Source organism: Zootermopsis nevadensis, unplaced genomic scaffold, assembly GCF_977971745.1.
Source record: "Zootermopsis nevadensis isolate Lab colony 2312 unplaced genomic scaffold, Znev_1.0 Znev_ptg000029l, whole genome shotgun sequence".
In the NCBI taxonomy this organism is placed as follows: domain Eukaryota; kingdom Metazoa; phylum Arthropoda; class Insecta; order Blattodea; family Termopsidae; genus Zootermopsis; species Zootermopsis nevadensis.
Window position 1 is genome coordinate 15,489,322 of NW_028259161.1, and position 16,768 is coordinate 15,506,089.

At 40.3% G+C, this 16,768-nt stretch overlaps 3 protein-coding genes, 1 long non-coding RNA gene and 1 pseudogene across 7 annotated transcripts in view; 3 read left to right on the forward strand and 2 right to left on the reverse strand.

The window, feature by feature from the left end:
- LOC147872280 (putative citrate synthase 2, mitochondrial pseudogene) overlaps positions 1 to 16,768 on the reverse strand; it is a 27,906-nt pseudogene continuing 11,138 nt past the window's right edge. For 2 of the 3 annotated variants that reach the window (XR_015537670.1, XR_015537669.1), the window contains exons 2-3: positions 7,302 to 7,388; positions 1 to 3,450 (exon numbers count right to left, since the gene is read on the reverse strand). The product of XR_015537670.1 is annotated as a putative citrate synthase 2, mitochondrial pseudogene, transcript variant X3 (transcript). Of the gene's footprint in view, positions 3,451 to 3,657; positions 4,282 to 7,301; positions 7,389 to 16,768 lie in introns of those variants that run through there. The other variant, XR_015537668.1, reaches the window with a different exon arrangement.
- LOC147872281 (uncharacterized) lies at positions 4,296 to 7,862 on the forward strand. Its single transcript, XR_015537679.1, has 2 exons — positions 4,296 to 4,365; positions 7,570 to 7,862. It is a non-coding gene; the product is annotated as an uncharacterized LOC147872281 (long non-coding RNA).
- LOC147872282 (protein CFDP2-like) lies at positions 11,549 to 12,694 on the forward strand. Its single transcript, XM_087357897.1, has one exon. It carries the CDS (start codon positions 11,549 to 11,551, stop codon positions 12,692 to 12,694), a length of 1,146 nt encoding a protein of 381 aa, XP_087214023.1.
- The window catches only part of LOC147872283 (F-box and leucine-rich repeat protein 13-like), a 19,376-nt gene continuing 17,187 nt past the window's right edge, over positions 14,580 to 16,768 (reverse strand). The window contains exon 7 of the mRNA XM_087358155.1: positions 14,580 to 14,738. The gene's annotated coding sequence lies outside the window, so the exon portion shown is untranslated. The remainder of the gene's footprint in view (positions 14,739 to 16,768) is intronic.
- The window catches only part of LOC147872284 (F-box and leucine-rich repeat protein 13-like), a 4,366-nt gene continuing 2,455 nt past the window's right edge, over positions 14,858 to 16,768 (forward strand). Inside the window, 3 exon segments of the mRNA XM_087358150.1 lie at positions 14,858 to 15,163; positions 15,376 to 15,682; positions 15,685 to 16,698. Coding sequence (XP_087214276.1) covers positions 15,083 to 15,163; positions 15,376 to 15,682; positions 15,685 to 16,698 — 1,402 coding nt within the window. The 5' untranslated portion in view covers positions 14,858 to 15,082.

The window sequence follows — 16,768 nt, forward strand, 5'->3', positions numbered from 1 at the left end:
TGAATAAAATGTGTTTTCTTAGTAAGTAATAGGCATATATCTTAGTTTACAAAACGTGTACACGTCTAAATCATTTGAACGTATAAATTCTAACGGAATGTTAAGATAGAAGTCTTCAACCACCTTTTTAATTTTGTATTTCTCCTTCTCAAACACAGATCACAAATATAATCATCAGTAAATTCCCAGCCACTGCCCAGATACCACAGCCAGTGCATCCATAACAGAGTTCTCCGTATTCCCCATAGTCTTCACAAATGAAGCATTTTTATAATCTTTTTTATGTCATGTTCTTCAATTTTGATCGTTTACCTCGGTGTCCTCTTCTAATGAAGCAGCAGCTTTTCTTCAAATTCTTCCTGCAGAGTTTCTTTCTCTCTTGGAGGCTTGTTTCCTTATTCTGCCTTTTCTTAGGAAATATTGCTGTTTGCCTACTTTTATTCTGTGCTTTACATTTCCCTCTAATAACTTGCTTCCTAAAGAACCCTTCATGGGTGTCCCTGTCAGAATCTCTGAGTGCTGCTTGCCTCTGCTTTTTCTGCAACGTGTCCGTGGACCCACCATAGGTAATGGAGATCCTTTACCGCCATTACCCCAAACGCGTAACTTCAAATGAAAGGCGTGTTGCCGTGAAATAGCACATATTTATTCATATTCATCTACGCAGTTATAACATCCAACTCTCACATGTTATGTGCACCCACAAGAAAAATTCATATCATTCAAAGAAAGTTCACTCACCTCAGGTATTAATATGTCAAGTATTAGATCACTGGAGCATAAAACAGACACATGCGACTATCTCGGTAACTGCACTAGAAGCAAATGGCGGAATTCGCTGTTGCACTTCACTGAATGAAGCACTGGATGTCAGCAACAGCTTGAAGTTTATATCTGGTACCATTCGTCAGAAAAGTGCCTAACCGGCATTACCCAATTACCGCCATTCCCCCGTCCTCCCCCACTGATTTACAAAACATTTTACTTCAAAAATATTCTCCAGAATTTGTGTGACACTTGTTGCAGTAACAGTCAGTTAGTTAAGAAATAATTTTGGAAAAAGGAGGCTGCGACATTTTCATATTTCGAATTCGTGTCCTTCTACCGAGTTAAAAGTGCTTAAGACACGACGCGATTGATGAATTTCCTGCTTACCATGTTAGCCGTTCATACACGTTACAAGGACAGAATGTAATTACATTTGTCAAATGAACGTGAGAATTACAGTTGGGAGCAGTCACACAAAATGTCACTGCTTGCGTAGATTAGGCCGATATTACACGCACACTGTAAGGTGCAGGATGTCCTTCGTAAAGTCGACTGGTACTCGGCTGGTCAAAGAATATCCCACTTTCCTTACACAACCCGAAGGTTCATCAACGTGTTCACAAGAGCCCGTCATCGAACTCTATTCTGTGCCCGCTGGCATCCAGTTGGCTCCATTGATTCTAATCTCCCTAAGGTCCATCCTAATGTTATCCTCCTATCCTATGCCTAGGTCTTCCCAGCTGTTTCCTCCCTCCAAACCTCCCAACAAATAACCTGTAAACACCCCTTCCCTACCCCAAATTTCTCGGCTACGTCACACTTCTACCACAAGCGATTCACAGGTCAGTTCCTTCCTCACTATAACAGAAGCCGATTGTTGACGTCAACGAATACTAAAATATAACAATGTCGACCAAAACTATGACGTAACAATTATTAATGTCTATTCAGGCAATTCTACTGCGTACATGAATTACGACGACTCATCCAAAATAAAAATAAAACGAATTCTTCACAACCCGCTGAAAAATTTGACAAAGTCGATGTATCAAGAAATGTAAAGTTTTAGAATTATTTTTCGCAATATATGCCCCATTTATTAACCCATTGAAGCCGGAGATAATCTAAATATTATTTAATAATGCAGTCCTTACCGCAAAAAAAGAGTTACGATTCACCATAACAAAGATCAACCAATTAATGCTGTTTAAGAAAATGATCGCAGTTTACCCTGAAAATCATACGAAACCCACAAACACATATTCGAGCTGTTTCACGAGTTCCTCAGTTGACAGTGACTTGGGCCGTTCGATGGGGAGGCCAAGAGCCCTGTCCCATACCAGAGATGCCAGCACTCCCAAGGCACGAGATACACCAAACAAAACTGTGTAGAAGTTCATCTCCTTCAGACCGTAATACTGAAGAAGTACACCGGAGTGAGCGTCCACATTGGGCCACGGATTCTTGACTTTGCCTGTCTCCATGAGAATGGGAGGAACCACTTTGTACACCTGAGACACCAGCCTGAAAAGTGGGTCGTTGGGCAAATGTTTCTGTGCGAACTCCCTCTGGCAGGCGAAGCGTGGATCTGTCTTACGAAGAACGGCGTGACCGTAGCCTGGAACCACCTGTCCACTCTTTAATGTTCTGCAGATGAACTCTTTCACTGCGTCGTCTGTTGCGTTGTCTCCCAACTCTTTCTGAAGTTTCTTGAGGAATATTAACACCTCCTGATTCGCTAAACCGTGCAGAGGACCTGCGAGGCCATTCATACCAGCTGCAAATGAGAGGTACGGATCCGACAACGCCGAGCCCACGAGGTGAACAGTGTGGGCACTCACATTGCCTCCCTCGTGATCGCTGTGGATTGTGAGGTACAATCTCATGAGTTCTGTAAACTCTGGGTTGTCATAGCCAAGCATCCGACAAAAGTTTTGACTCCAATCCTTGCTGGCATCGATGGCCCCAGCGCCCTTACCATGACGGTACGTGTTGCGGTAGATGGTCGCTGCTACGACGGGGAGCTTTGCGATTAGATCCATGACGTCTTCGTAAACATACTCCCAGTATTTCGATTTGTGTACTCCAGAGGAGTATGCCCGGGCGAACTTGCTCTCAGAACTGAGTGCTGTTATGGCGCAGCTGAACTGCGACATGGGATGCAGGGTGGGAGGGAAGTTGTACAACAGTGTCGCCACGTGTAATGATAGTGCTGCACGTTTTGCCCACTCCTTTGAGACTGCTTGCACCTGAGCTTGATTTGGAACTTGTCCAGTGATGAGCAGCCAGAACAGACCCTCTGGCAAGGGTTGAGACCCACCCTTGGCCTTAGGAAGCAGTTTCTGACATTCGGGAATTGAGTAACCACGGAAACGGATTCCCTCGTCAGGATCAAGAACAGATGTCTCACACACCAACCCCTTGATGCCACGCATACCTCCATACATCATGTCAACTGTGACGTGTCCGATCTTGGTTGCTCCGTAAGCTTTTCGGAAGTTCTTCACCCTTTCCTGCTCTTCAGGAACCTTCTTGGCGAGTACAGCTTTGAGGTCAGTCGAGTCTGAGAAGTTGCGCAGAAGAGCTGTCAGGGCTGGTGACATTTTCTGTCGTACTTCGGTGAATCGCGAGGCCGTCATGCGAAATAAAGCCATTTTTGCTGCCAGATTTTACGCACCGAAACTGCAACCGAAAGGCAAAGCTCGTCTAAATATTATACAAAGAAAGGTCTACACTTCATCATTACAGAATTCAAACAATTATATAATATTATTTGAAATTGTGTTAGAAAGCGAACAAGCTTAATTTTCTTTCAAGTGTTCTTAAGTATCAATGAAAGTATGTAAATATGTTGAGAAATATAACAATAAAATAAGAAATAGTCCTTACCTATCTCTTCGTTTAAGGGAAGATAACTGGATATCCACTGGCAATAAATATTGAATTAGAAATAAAACACACAGAGTGTAGGACAGTTTTCAAATTCTTTTAATATGTTGTTGTTCTTCAGTAGCACAATAGTATCTTGTCTAAGGCGCACTTCTTCTACAAGCGATTCATAGCTCTGTTCTTTCCGCACTGAGGAAAGCTGATTGTTGACGGAAATATATACTAATACAATAATGCCGACGAAAACTATGAGGTAACAATGTGAAATTTTATGCCAGTATTGTTACAAGAAATAACAACATTGTTACAGGTGTTGTTTATAAATTCCAATACATTTCTTACATTGTAATACACGCAGGTGTTCATATAAAACCTGACCATTGTTGTTCGATATTTACACATTGTTGGTAGTTGAGAAAAATACAAAGCGAATTGCTATCTTCTTATCTTCTTTCTTTTTACTATAAAAATTTGTGATTCCTCGTTGTCTTCAACCAATTTGTCGTCAAAAAATGACGTCATCAACAATGCCGAGTAAACAAATAACGCTTCACAACAAGGAAATTAAAAAGAATATCAAGTCAGTCGCATTATCACTGCTCCAGAAGCAGCACGTCGCATTCTTAAAAATTGACTAACAGTTGTCCTAAAACATCAGGAAAGTGAAAGAAGAAGTTATCAAGTATTTGAAGTACCAACTCCAACAAGGTAAACTGATACTCATTCGATATATTACGATTATGAAAACTATTATAAAAACTGACTTTATGATAGATTTTGAGACGAAGATTTGCAAGGGTGGGGCTGGACGTAAAAAGTTGACTGAACAAGAACAGTTGGCCTCTGAACAGCGACGTAAATAACTACAACATGAGACCTATTTAATGACCGAAATAAAATAATGATTGTCTGGCTTGCCACTTTGAATCACAAGATCTAAAATCACAACACTAATAAATATTTCACTTACACTTACAGCATCATCTGGTACTACAGACTAATTATTCCGTGCGGACATCAAAGACACAAGTTATTTGAATACACAAAATCAAATTAACACGCACTGTCACTGCATAATTCACCTCATTTAAAAGACTCAGCCAATGTTAGATAAAGATCTGTTTAACGTGTATTATTCACGGCACTCTCAGTATCGAAGTACTTATACTCATAGCTGAGTAGATAACACACAAAGCACGTTAACTTTGTTAATTGAAGCATCATTACGCCATGTAGTGCAACTTTCTAACACATAAACGGAACAGATCTAGTGACACCTACAAACACAATCTGCTTTAAAAATAAAGAATTCAGAGTTCTGCAGTGTAAACAGCGATTATTTACTTCAAAAACATTAACCCTTGTAATGGCTGAGTTGTCTTCTTTGATTTAGCACTGAATGTTCAAAAATATTTAGGCGACTTTAAGCTATAAATGGTTAATATCTAATTGATGCTGATGTGGCTACAAAACACTCGCACGAGAAAAATGCAAATGAAAATATTAAAAAATTGTGAATATAAGAAACGTATAAGAAAAAGAAAGGTCTTTACCATTCTTTTAAATAAAAAAATGGTTGACCTCAACATGAACTGAAGAAGTAGTGAATTGTACCAAAATCACCAACAAACTGCAATTTTCATAAACACAACTGAAGTGACAGTGGACGACCATTTGAAGTTTGTGGAAACTAGATAAAAATGTTAGTCAATGTTTTTTAGAAAAACTATTGTCAAGAAGAAAATTCATGGAGAAACTAAAAACATTAAAACATGGGAGACATTACCAACCTATATAAAACCCTGAGAGTGAATATAAGGAAAACAATATGTACACTGGGAACTTTTGTCTCGCAATATCATTTTTACCCATGGTTAACAGCTTGCAACAATCTGAGAGAAACTGATTTGCTGGCCATAATTGATCTTCCAAAAATGTTGAAATGTTTTGGATTTCGGGGGCCTTTAACAAACTTATGACTTACATGCTTCATGAAAAGAAAAGAAAAACACGAATCTTACGCAAAACATGTACAGTACACGCAGGTCATTCTTTATTTAAGTCTCCAAAGAAAGTATGAGCTTCTGGAGCTCCAACTTACATTTAGTAGTTCAGAATATAATAATGGAGCTTATAAAAATTAAGAAATATTGAAATGGGTGACATGACTTGTCTGCTGTCAGATCAAGAACTACCATTTAGAGGTCATGAATTATCTGAGTTGCCCCTTGACAGAAGTAATTGTAAAGAATATTTCGAAACTGCTAGAACATTATGAACCTCTGCTGAATGACGTTTTGCAAAGGCACATCACTGGCCATTCAAAATAATTTGTTAAAAGCCCTCCATGAAGTGTTGCTAGTTGACATTTCAAGACAAATTCAAGAACCACCTAATATTGGATGAAACTTCTGATTTTCATTTTGTCATGAGGTACATTCATGAGAGTAACAGGTCTTTCTGCTCAAACCCTTTCTTTCTGTGTTCGCAAATTCTTACATTTTGGTTCATACATTACAGACAGGTCTGGGTATAGATTTTATTCACAAAATAAGAGAAATTCAAAGTCACGTGCAAAATGAACATGACACACTTCTCAATTTTCTAACAAAAACCAGGGAAATGAAGAAGACAAAACCTGACACAGAAAATTCTGCAGAAGAGAAGTACAGAAAACTTTTCTACAAAATTACTGCTACTACATAAGTGAGAAATTTTACATACATAAGTTTAAGGCTGCCTTTCCTGAACAGCATACACAAAAACTTCCCGTGTATTTTTTATATTCTCTTCTTCATTAAAACCTTGATACTAACAGTAGTCCGAGCTACTGATATTGTTGAAAATAAGCCATAGCACTGAATGGGACAAACCAAAAAATTAAGCAGACCTCACACAAAATATCATTGCTGGGTAAAAACTCAGAGCACTGAGAAATAAACAGTCCATTCTTCTCTGTCATTCCAGCGCATGGCGCACGACGGCACAAACCTTGTGTTTTGAGTCACTAAATTCAGTAACCGATACTAAGACGAGAACAAAAATATGATCTGAGACTGTTGAAACCATAAGTACTGCAACTGTGTTTGTCGGCATAACTGTAAGTAGTTACACAGGCGGTTGAAATTAACGGATAATGAAAAATATTAAGAGCTGATGGTTTCAACAGAATAAAACTAATGAAAAGACACAGACATTTTTAAGATAACTGGAACTGAAACAAATGAGAGGCCTCAGAAACAACCAAGATGTCCTTGGAAGGACATCAGACACAGTGTGGAAGAAACTGGAATAATGTTTACATATTTCTGAATGTGAAATTACAGACTGCAGTGCACTTTTATGCAACACTACAAAGGTGAAATGATCTACAGAGTTTAAGTACGTGAAATTTGAGGTTCTAACAGCATTTTGAATATGTTGATGCCAGAAAATGCTGTGAGAACTTGTAGGGAGACCAAAGTTCCTATGAAGCGTTTACTCCCACCATTGTCAGGACTGATGATGTAGGCAGTAGTTTCTCTTAAGTGTAAGCAGTTACATGGCTTAACAATCTAGAATACCAAAATCGACACGGAGTTCCACTGTCAGGACACACATGAAATTGTAGAAATATTGGTTAACGGATGACGTAAGTATCTCACCTGGTCTTTGAATGGTGCAGCATGAGGTTCACGTTTGGGTGTAGAAGCAAATGGGTCACTTGATTCTTGCGCCATTCAATTCACATTCTGTTCACAAAACGAAGAAAAACAAAATAACACCAGCAGTCAGTTCCATGCAACAGTTTGTTCAACAAACACATTCACACTTCTTATGGAGTGTTCTCACTACGACAACTCAACTGAAGTTTGAAGCAACTGTTCTTGAACTTGGCATTTCACATTCAACTGAAACATCCACCTCTTTCAGGTTGTGTCACAACTAGAGTCTCTTTCGACTCACTGCTACTCACACCTGAGGCCATTTCACCTGCTTCAGTAGGAAAAGTCGATCTGGAATATAATTTAATGATGAACTCAGCAACCAAGAGTTGGTTCAGTGGGACTACCAGGAAGTTTCAAGTCCGGTGTGACCTGATTTGGTTCAGTTTCAATTGCTTCAGTGCAAACACTCCCCAGATACTAAACACCAATGACAACTGACTTTCAAGAAAGAAAATGGAAAACAAGAATCTAACAAAATATATGTGGCAACACAGCTGTTCCCTGGTATTTTATTCACTCCCTTAGTTCACTGTAGTTTTGACAACATTTAATAAGACTTTGAGTAAACTGCTCAACTTCTTCCTGGCTGCATTCGAACTGCGAGCTCTCCCAGTGAGGGAGGGTTTGCAGAATTACATTTATTAGTGCACTGTTTAAAATCCGAAATCAATCTGTACGAAATCTGAATGTTTGTATTTGTTTTTATTGTAGCCTAAGTGTTACAGTCTTCAGGCTTACATTTTTTTTAGAAATCTTTATGAAGCCACCTCACGTTGTCTACAATCATTTGTTAAAATACATGCTTCGACTTTAGTAATGCTTTATCAGGAACAGAGATTTGTCGTGCAGGCAGCATGAGCACTGTGGCATGAAGGTTCGAGGAGCCACTGCACTTGATTTCCGAAGTTTCATGTCGTTTTATATCGATATTTTAAATGTGGTACAAACACAATATTTAATTACGGTTTATTTCCAAACTGAAGTTCTTTACGGCAAATCGTTAATTTTATATTACGAACGACAAAGTGTGGATGAAGTGGCTGAAATATGGAATCTATATTACGTTTAATTAACTTTTAAATCCTACTGATAACATTATGCCCCACCTGCTCTTTCAATAGACAGTTCTAAATTTTACCTACAGACTGTATTTATGGTTTCATGTGATTCTTCGAGCGGACGGCGATAATTCTTCTAAAGAGCATCAACAATGATTTTTGTAGTGGTTGTGGGTTGTGTTTTCTTTGAGGTACGTGCTGGATGTTTAAATATTAAGATGAAGTTGAAATTAAGATGTTTAACACTGGTATTTCTTAGTTCCGTCTGCTTGTCTGTTGTCTTTAATTATGTCCTATGTATAAGCCTACTTGCACTCTTTTGCTTAGTTTGATTCTGCGAGTTTCAGCAAACGCATTTAGACCACGGCGCACGGAGGCATTCTGAGCTACTCATTGTGATTTCTTTTAAGTTCTTACGGCCAAGAGAATGTTGTTGTTGTTCTGGGTTGTGACCTCGTGTAGACTCGTAGTTAGATATAAACGTTTAAGAGAAACATACTGTTTCCATCTTCAAGGTTGGAGACCTCTCTCAATTCAAACAAATAACATCATCACCTTTATCAAATTGGAGTTTGTGAGATCTGCTATTTGTGTTCCAAGATTTATTTTGTTTAAATATCTTATGGTAAATGACGAATCATCATCATCGTCACAATCTTCAACAGCGGTAGTAGCACTTTCTTGCTCCATGGAGCCGAGTCCTTCCTGAGAAGAAAAAGACCGCTCAGCCAATCATTAATTTCCCAAAATATATTAATACCGTGTTCACAAGAGCCCGCCACTGGTCCCTATTCTGGGCCAGATGAATCCAGTCCATAACACCACATCCTATTATTTAAGATTAATTTTAATATTATCCTCCCACCTACGCCCAGGTGTTCCAAACGGTTCGTCCAAGTCCGAGGTCATGTGTAAAATTTCGTAACAATTTATTAATTTTACGGGGAGAAATTGTTAGCCCACGCCCAACCCCCAAGCTGGAGGCCCACCCCATGTCGGCTGTCCCCAACTGCTTATTGAATATATTCGAAGTTGCCCTCCATATCTGGAGGAGCGTTAGTAGTAGCAACGCAGATATTGAAGAGAAACGAGATATTTTGTTTGTTGGGCCATGAATTCTGTTAGTGCTAGATGGTTCTCATTTTTAGAACTTTAATTACTCGAAGGTAAGTTAGTTGAGACTTGTATCGACCGAGCAGGTGTAGCACGCGGGAAAAGCTCACAGTACAGAAATGTTACCTTCAAATTTAGTGGACTCGAGAGAGGAAGGGGGAGGGGGTGTGTGGTTGGGAGTGGTGTGAGAGAATCGCAATCACAACTTAATTGCTCGACCAACTCCAATGACGTTCGCTGTTAGGACGACACCACCCCAATAGAAAACGTAAAATATTTATTATGTAACGTTTGTATTACACTCGTCCACAGTTCTAATTGCTTTGTGTCAGTTTTTGTTAAAAGACGCGTTGTTGCTGGCCGGGATTGAAATGTCGACGATGTTTTCTGCTTAACAACTTGCAGATGTGCAGGCCCCAGCAACGGCTTCTGTCTGATATTTTCATTGCCTGACTCGCAGTCGGTCTTATCGTGCGAAAGATCACACCCAAGTTAAAATCTATGCAATAATATTTTAAAAACGTCGAATTAAAGGTTTAGTTGCACATTCCTCTAGTTCGCAAACTTGGCTTGTTCTGCGCAGACAGAACTGCGCTGGCGTTACAAAAGCTTGAGGTCGCAAATCAGCGTTTTGCGTGGCACCACGAGTACCTGATCAAGTTTCGAAATCGAGGAGATTAAAACTGATACTGTATAAATGAATTCATTTTCAGTACCTCTACTATGCGCAAACAACAATAGTTAAGCTTCTAGCTCCTCGGAGACTAATCTTTCACTGCCCTCTCAGCTCCTGGCTTACGTCCTCCGCTGCAATGTACCGGTGAATGGCGCGCTGCTGTCACGCGCATGCGCTGTGGCGCGAATTTTAAATATGCATACCAAATTTGAGCAATTTTTTCGCACCCTTGCACAGCGTATCAGCAGCTGAAATTTTGTGTACAATCATTACTACATGGGCTCTGTAGATGAGAAAAATTTCAGGTGAGGTTTCGGCATGACCAACCTAACCATTCCCTTATCAGAAAGGACTCGGCTCCATGGAGCAAGTAAGTGCTACTACCGCTGTTGAAGATTGTGACGATGATGATGATTCGTCGTTTGCTATAAGATATTTAAACAAAACAAATCTTGGAACACAAATAGCAGATCTCACAAACTCCAGCTTGATAAAGGTGATGATGTTATTTGTTTGAATTGAGAGAGGTCTCCAACCTTGAAGATGGAAACAGCACCTTTCTCTGAAACGTTCATATCTAACTACGAGTCTACACGAGGTCACAACCCAGAACAACAACAACATTCTCTTGGCCGTGAGAACCTAAAAGAAATCACAATGAGTAGCTCAGAATGCCTCCGTGCGCCGTGGTCTAAATGTGTTTGCTGAAACTCGCAGAATCAAACTAAGCAAATTTCCCCGTTCTTTCTTAAACAATAACCGTAGCATGAACAAAACAATCAGTGCATCGTATGTAAACTCTAACCACAAACACCATCACAGCTGTCACAAACATTTGTTTTTCTGCTATTTTCAGTTAAACGACCACTCAAAAAACAACATTAATATGAGCAGATTACACATATAGTTTGATGCAAATTAACTGTCACTGACGTTTCTTGACATGTTTTGGTTTGGTTTAATTTCGTCGGTAACAACGTGGATTTTAAAACGGAGATGTTTAATGTTATGTATAGTTGAAACCCCTCAGGGGGTTGCTAGTCCCCCATCGGGCCCCTCCCCAGGTTGCGGATAGGGGAATGCTTCCCAGATATGGGTGGTACCGGGGAAATCAAATACCCGGAGCGGACAAAAACTAGCATAGTGGAGGGCAGCAGCGACCACTTTTACCAACTTGAAGCGTAAAGGAAATGATCCTGGACCGGTTCGAGGCTGGATTACCACAAGCATGGCTGGAGCAGCTTTAATGGTTGTGGTACTGCGATGTGGAAAGCAAATGGAAAAACTACCACATTACTTTCTTCCAGGACAGCTTCTGCCCAACAGGAGCAGTCACAATGTGCATGATGCTTTCTCCAGAGACAAAACTATCCGGAGGTAAACTAGTCCTCCATTCGGATCTCCGGGCGAGGACTGTCTCGGGAGAAGGTATCAGGCAGGAGAATTCTTTTAGGAAATTCACCATAGGAACGTGGAACGTCAGGACACTACAACAGGGAGGAAAACTGGAAAATCTGAAGATCGAAATGGATAAAAATAATGTGTGCATTGTGGGTGTCAGTGAAGTTCGATGGAGGGATCAAGGTGATTTCGAGTGTGGAAACTATCATATGTACTACTCGGGAGGTGAGAGTGCTGAAAGAGGTGTTGCAATAGTGATGCAGAAATGGATCAAGAAAAGTGTAATCAAAGTGCAAGCGTGTAGTGACAGACTGATGTATATCAAGTTGAATGCAGAACCAGTGGATATTCTGATAATGCAGGTGTACATGCCAACATCGGATCATGACGATGAAGAAGTGGAAATAATATATGAGAAGATAGAAGAAATCATCAGGACAGAAGGAAGAGGGAAAGTGCAAACCATAATAATGGGAGACTGGAACAGTGTCGTGGGGAAAGGAGCAGAAAACAACATTGTCGGCCCTCATGGACTGGGAATAAGGAATAGGAGAGGGGACATGATGGTTGACTTCTGCCGAAGAAATGGACTGGTAATCACCAACACCTGGTTCAAGAAGCATCACAGGAGATTGTATACGTGGAAAAGCCCAGGAGACAGGAGAAGATACCAGATAGACTATATCTTAGTGAAGCAACGATTTAGGAATAGCGTAAAGAATGTGACAACAGTGCCATCAGCGGACATCGACTCAGATCATAATATGTTAGTTGCAAACGTCAGCACCAGAATGAAGAAAATCAGGAGTAGGGGGGTGAGGAAGAAGAGATGGGACCTGGAGAACCTGAAGAGCGCGCGAGACGAAGTAAGAGCAGAATTGGAAGGAAAATTAAGTGAAAGTGAAGGCGAAAGCGTTGAAGAGGAATGGACAAATGTCAAGAAGTGCCTAACAGTGGCATTAGAAGAAAAGGTTGGCAGGATGAAGAGGATACCAAGGAAGGCATGGATTACACAGGCTATGCTCGATAAGATGGATGAGAGGAGGAGATGGAAGAATATCAACAGTGAAGAGGGAAGATAGAAATATCGAAGACTGAACAACGAACTGAGAAGAGAAACAGACAAGGCGAGAGAAGATTACATCAACGAAGTATGTGATGAGATAATGACACTCCAGAGAATTGGAAGATACGATTTGATGTATGCAAAGGCGAAACAACTAGGATGGAAAGAGAACAAAGGAATTCGAACACAGGAAATAGAAGACCCATCAGGAAAGATAGTCAGTGACCAGAATGAAGTTAAAGCTGTGTGGGAAAATTATATTGAAGAGCTCTATGACAAGGCCAACCGACTGGGTGAGAAGGAGATGGAATTGGAGCCAGAAGAAGAAGTAGAGGAGGTCGACAAAGGTCCAGAGATACTGAAGAGCGAGGTAGAGAGGGCCATAAAGGATATGAGAAGAAGAAAAGCTATGGGAGATGATGAAATCCCATCGGACTTATTTAAAGAACTTGGAGAGAAAGGAGTGAAGGTTCTTACTAGACTCGCTAACAAGATATACACCTCCGGTGAGTGGCCCAAGGACTTTCTGGAAGTAACAATGATTCCATTACAGAAGAAAAAGAATTCCAAGAAGTGCGGGGATTACAGGACCATCAGCCTAATCTCACATGCGGCGAAGATAATGACGAGAATACTGACTAAAAGACTAGAAAAGAAGATAGAGGAAGTGATGGGAGACGACCAATTTGGATTCAGGAGAGGAAGAGGAACCAGAGATGCCATCGGAGTTATGAGAATAATTTCAGAGAGAGTTCTCGATGTCAAGGAAGAAGTATGTGCCTGCTTCATCGATTGGAAGAAGGCTTTCGATCGAGTAAAATGGAAGAAATTAATGAGGATCCTACAGAGAATTGGAATTGATTGGAGAGACAGAAGACTAATCAAAAACCTGCAGATGCAGCAAAAAGTCAAAGTGAGACTGGATTCAGGAGACACCAACAGCGTTGAGATTGGTAGAGGTGTAAGACGGATGCTGCTTATCACCAATTCTTTTTAACCTGTACGGGGAATGGCTTGCCAAGGAAGCTCTGGAGGGAACAGGAGACTTTAAAATTGGAGGAAGAGTGATAACGACTGTAAAGTATGCAGACGACTTAGTAATATTGGCGAAGGAAGAGGAGGAATTACAGAACATGATGGACAAGTTAGTGGAAACAGGTAGAGAGTATGGAATGGAAATCAACATTGAAAAATCAAAGGTAATGAGGATAGCACCGAGAGCAGAACCATTGAACGTTGTAATTGGAAACCAACAGATGGAGAATGTGGAGCATTTCAAGTACTTGGGAAGCATAGTCACGACGGACGCTCTGTGCACCAAGGAAGTAAAAGCAAGGATAGCCATGGCCAAGGCAGCTTTCGTCAAGAAGAGGATACTTCTCACTAGCAAGTTGGGCTTGGAGATGAAGAAGAAACTAATGAAGTGTTACGTCTAGAGTGTCGCGCTGTATGGAGCAGAGACTTGGACACTCAGGAAGAAGGAACAGAAATACCTGGAGAGTTTTGAAATGTGGTGTTGGAGAAGAATAGAGAAGATCAGGTGGACGGATCGAGTGACCAACGAAGAAGTATTGAGGAGAGTCAACGAGCAAAGAAGCATTCTGCAGGCGATTACACGAAGGAAAGCTAACTGGCTGGGACATATTATGAGAAGGAATGGATTAATGAGTGATATCATCGAAGGCCAGGTTGAAGGAAAGCGAGGACTGGGAAGAAGACTGATACAGCTAACCGACGACCTTAAACAAGGAAAGAAGATGACGTTCCAGGAATTAAAGCGAGATGCCGAGAATAGGGACAACTGGAGAGCTCTTTTTGGGCAGAGCAATGGACCTGTCGTAAGACAGAACACTTAATAATAATATAGTTGAAACGAAAACAGGGCGGATAAAACTGAAAAATAACTCAAAATGTCCATTTATTTCTTGACTATTTTTAAACTGTAAAGGGTGTTTCGTTGTAGTCGTCCAGGCAATTTATGAAGTGGCATGACGCGTAGTAAGGGTCAGCTGTTTTGCTAGACAGCTCGGAGTCAGTCAGTCTGTGAGACCGCACGCTTCCTGTAACAAAACACTTTTCCAGTTGGTAGGGAGTTGTTTTCACCCGAAGGATTGCACAGAAGTGAGTAATACGCAGACGCACACACCAACATCGTTGAGGACAGGCCCCAAAGATATTCACAACCTGCGAATCAGAACACCAAACTCACACTTTCATCAGTATCTCATGTACGAGACATCTAGCGGTAAGAGTTTGCATCATCGCATTAACCATGCCATCTCATGATATAATATGCAATTAGATACAACAGCTGGTACTTTGAAGAGAGTCTGTTGAAGGTCTTGAAAAAGTATTCATTTCAAATTTATTAATTGCTGACATTACACACACACATCATTCTGACATGGAGTCCGTCATAAAGATCTCAAGTGAAAGTAGACATGGAAGTACTGAAAGCGATGAATTTGTTGAACTTCCCATTGAGGTAAGTTTTGTCAACATCTGCAGTGGCATGTAATCAGTTATGCATAAGATTATGTAGTGTATGATCTTGAATCTTTTATTGTGACGTGTGCTTTAATTTTTCGTTTTTAAAGTTGAAGCTTATGTGGTCACCTCTTAAAAATATTCTACTAAAACAAATTTTTTTCATTGCCTTGTTGTCATTGTTATATTTTAAACTGTTTTATATTCCAGATTATAATATACATCCTGGAGTTTCTGACTTTGTCAGACAGAATAAGTGCCTCGCAAGTGTGCCATTTGTGGCATAATGCATCAAGAAACGCCAAACTGCATAGCAATGAAGTAGTGGTATTTCAAGATGACCTCACTAGACCACTACAAGTCTTCGAAAATAGTCTTGGAACATTTCTGCATTTTGTGTTCAAAAATGTAGAACTAGGAAGAAAATTAACCAAATTTTGGGATAGATTCTGTCCACAAATGCAGTCTCTTTCCATCGATAGTTGTGATATATAAGAAAAGACCTTTATACATATTTTTATCATTTAGAAACTCTCGTTGTGAGGGCTTGTCCTGATCTTTTAAAGTCAGGAAGGGTTCTGGAGCAGAAATCGGATGTTATTCTGCTTAGTAACACTCTTGTCAAACTTAGGGAGCTAAGACTTGATTTCAATTCAGATTTGGCAGATGCCCTTTTCAATAGATTTATGGCAATTGCTTCCAATTTGGAAGATCTGTCATTGACAGGATGTCAGATCTGTTTCGATTTTGAGCTGTGTGAGGAATATTACCCTGGTGACGTGTTAGAATCTGGCTACACAATGGCATCAGAAAGTGTTCTGACATTCATTAATATATTACAACACATTGTGTCAAAAGCACGGAAGATTAGAAAGTTGAGATTTGGTAACACGGACATTGATGATGCAGCATTGTCACAACTAGCAGAAGTACCAGAACTACATCTTGTAACACTTCATCTTAAATTTTGTGACCAGCTGAACAATGAAGGTATACTCAGACTCACAGAGTACCAACAGAGTCTCACTGAATTAGATCTAGGTTATTGTTCATGGATTGGTGATGCTTCTCTCATAGCTATCTGTCACAACCTAAAGAACCTTTTGACGCGCAGTATAGAGGCCTGCTATGTCATAACAAACACAGGCATATCAGAACTCCGTCATCTCAAGAAATTAGTAAATTTAAACCTGTCAAAATGTGGTCAGGTATCAGGTGGGGGCATTGAGAGGGGACTTTGCTCCTCTGTAAATCTGCAGTTGCAACAACTTAATCTTGCTAGACTCTCCTTCGGTGAGAGAACTTTGTGTCTTATAGCAGAGAACCTTCCTAGGCTTACATATCTTAACCTTGGAGGCTGTTCCAATGCAGTGTCAGACATGTCTGTTCAGGCCATTTTCCAACACCAAATGTGGCTTCGATCCCTCAAACTGACAATGTGTGAGAAATTAACAGATGCTGGAATCACAGGGATGGGTTTGAGAACAAGAGGAGAAGAAGTTGAAAATGGTTTCTCAATTATTAGATTGAAAGGTATGCAGAATATGTTAATGTTTAAATACAGACTTTTGTTTGATTGTATAATTTAAGGATATCATTAGAT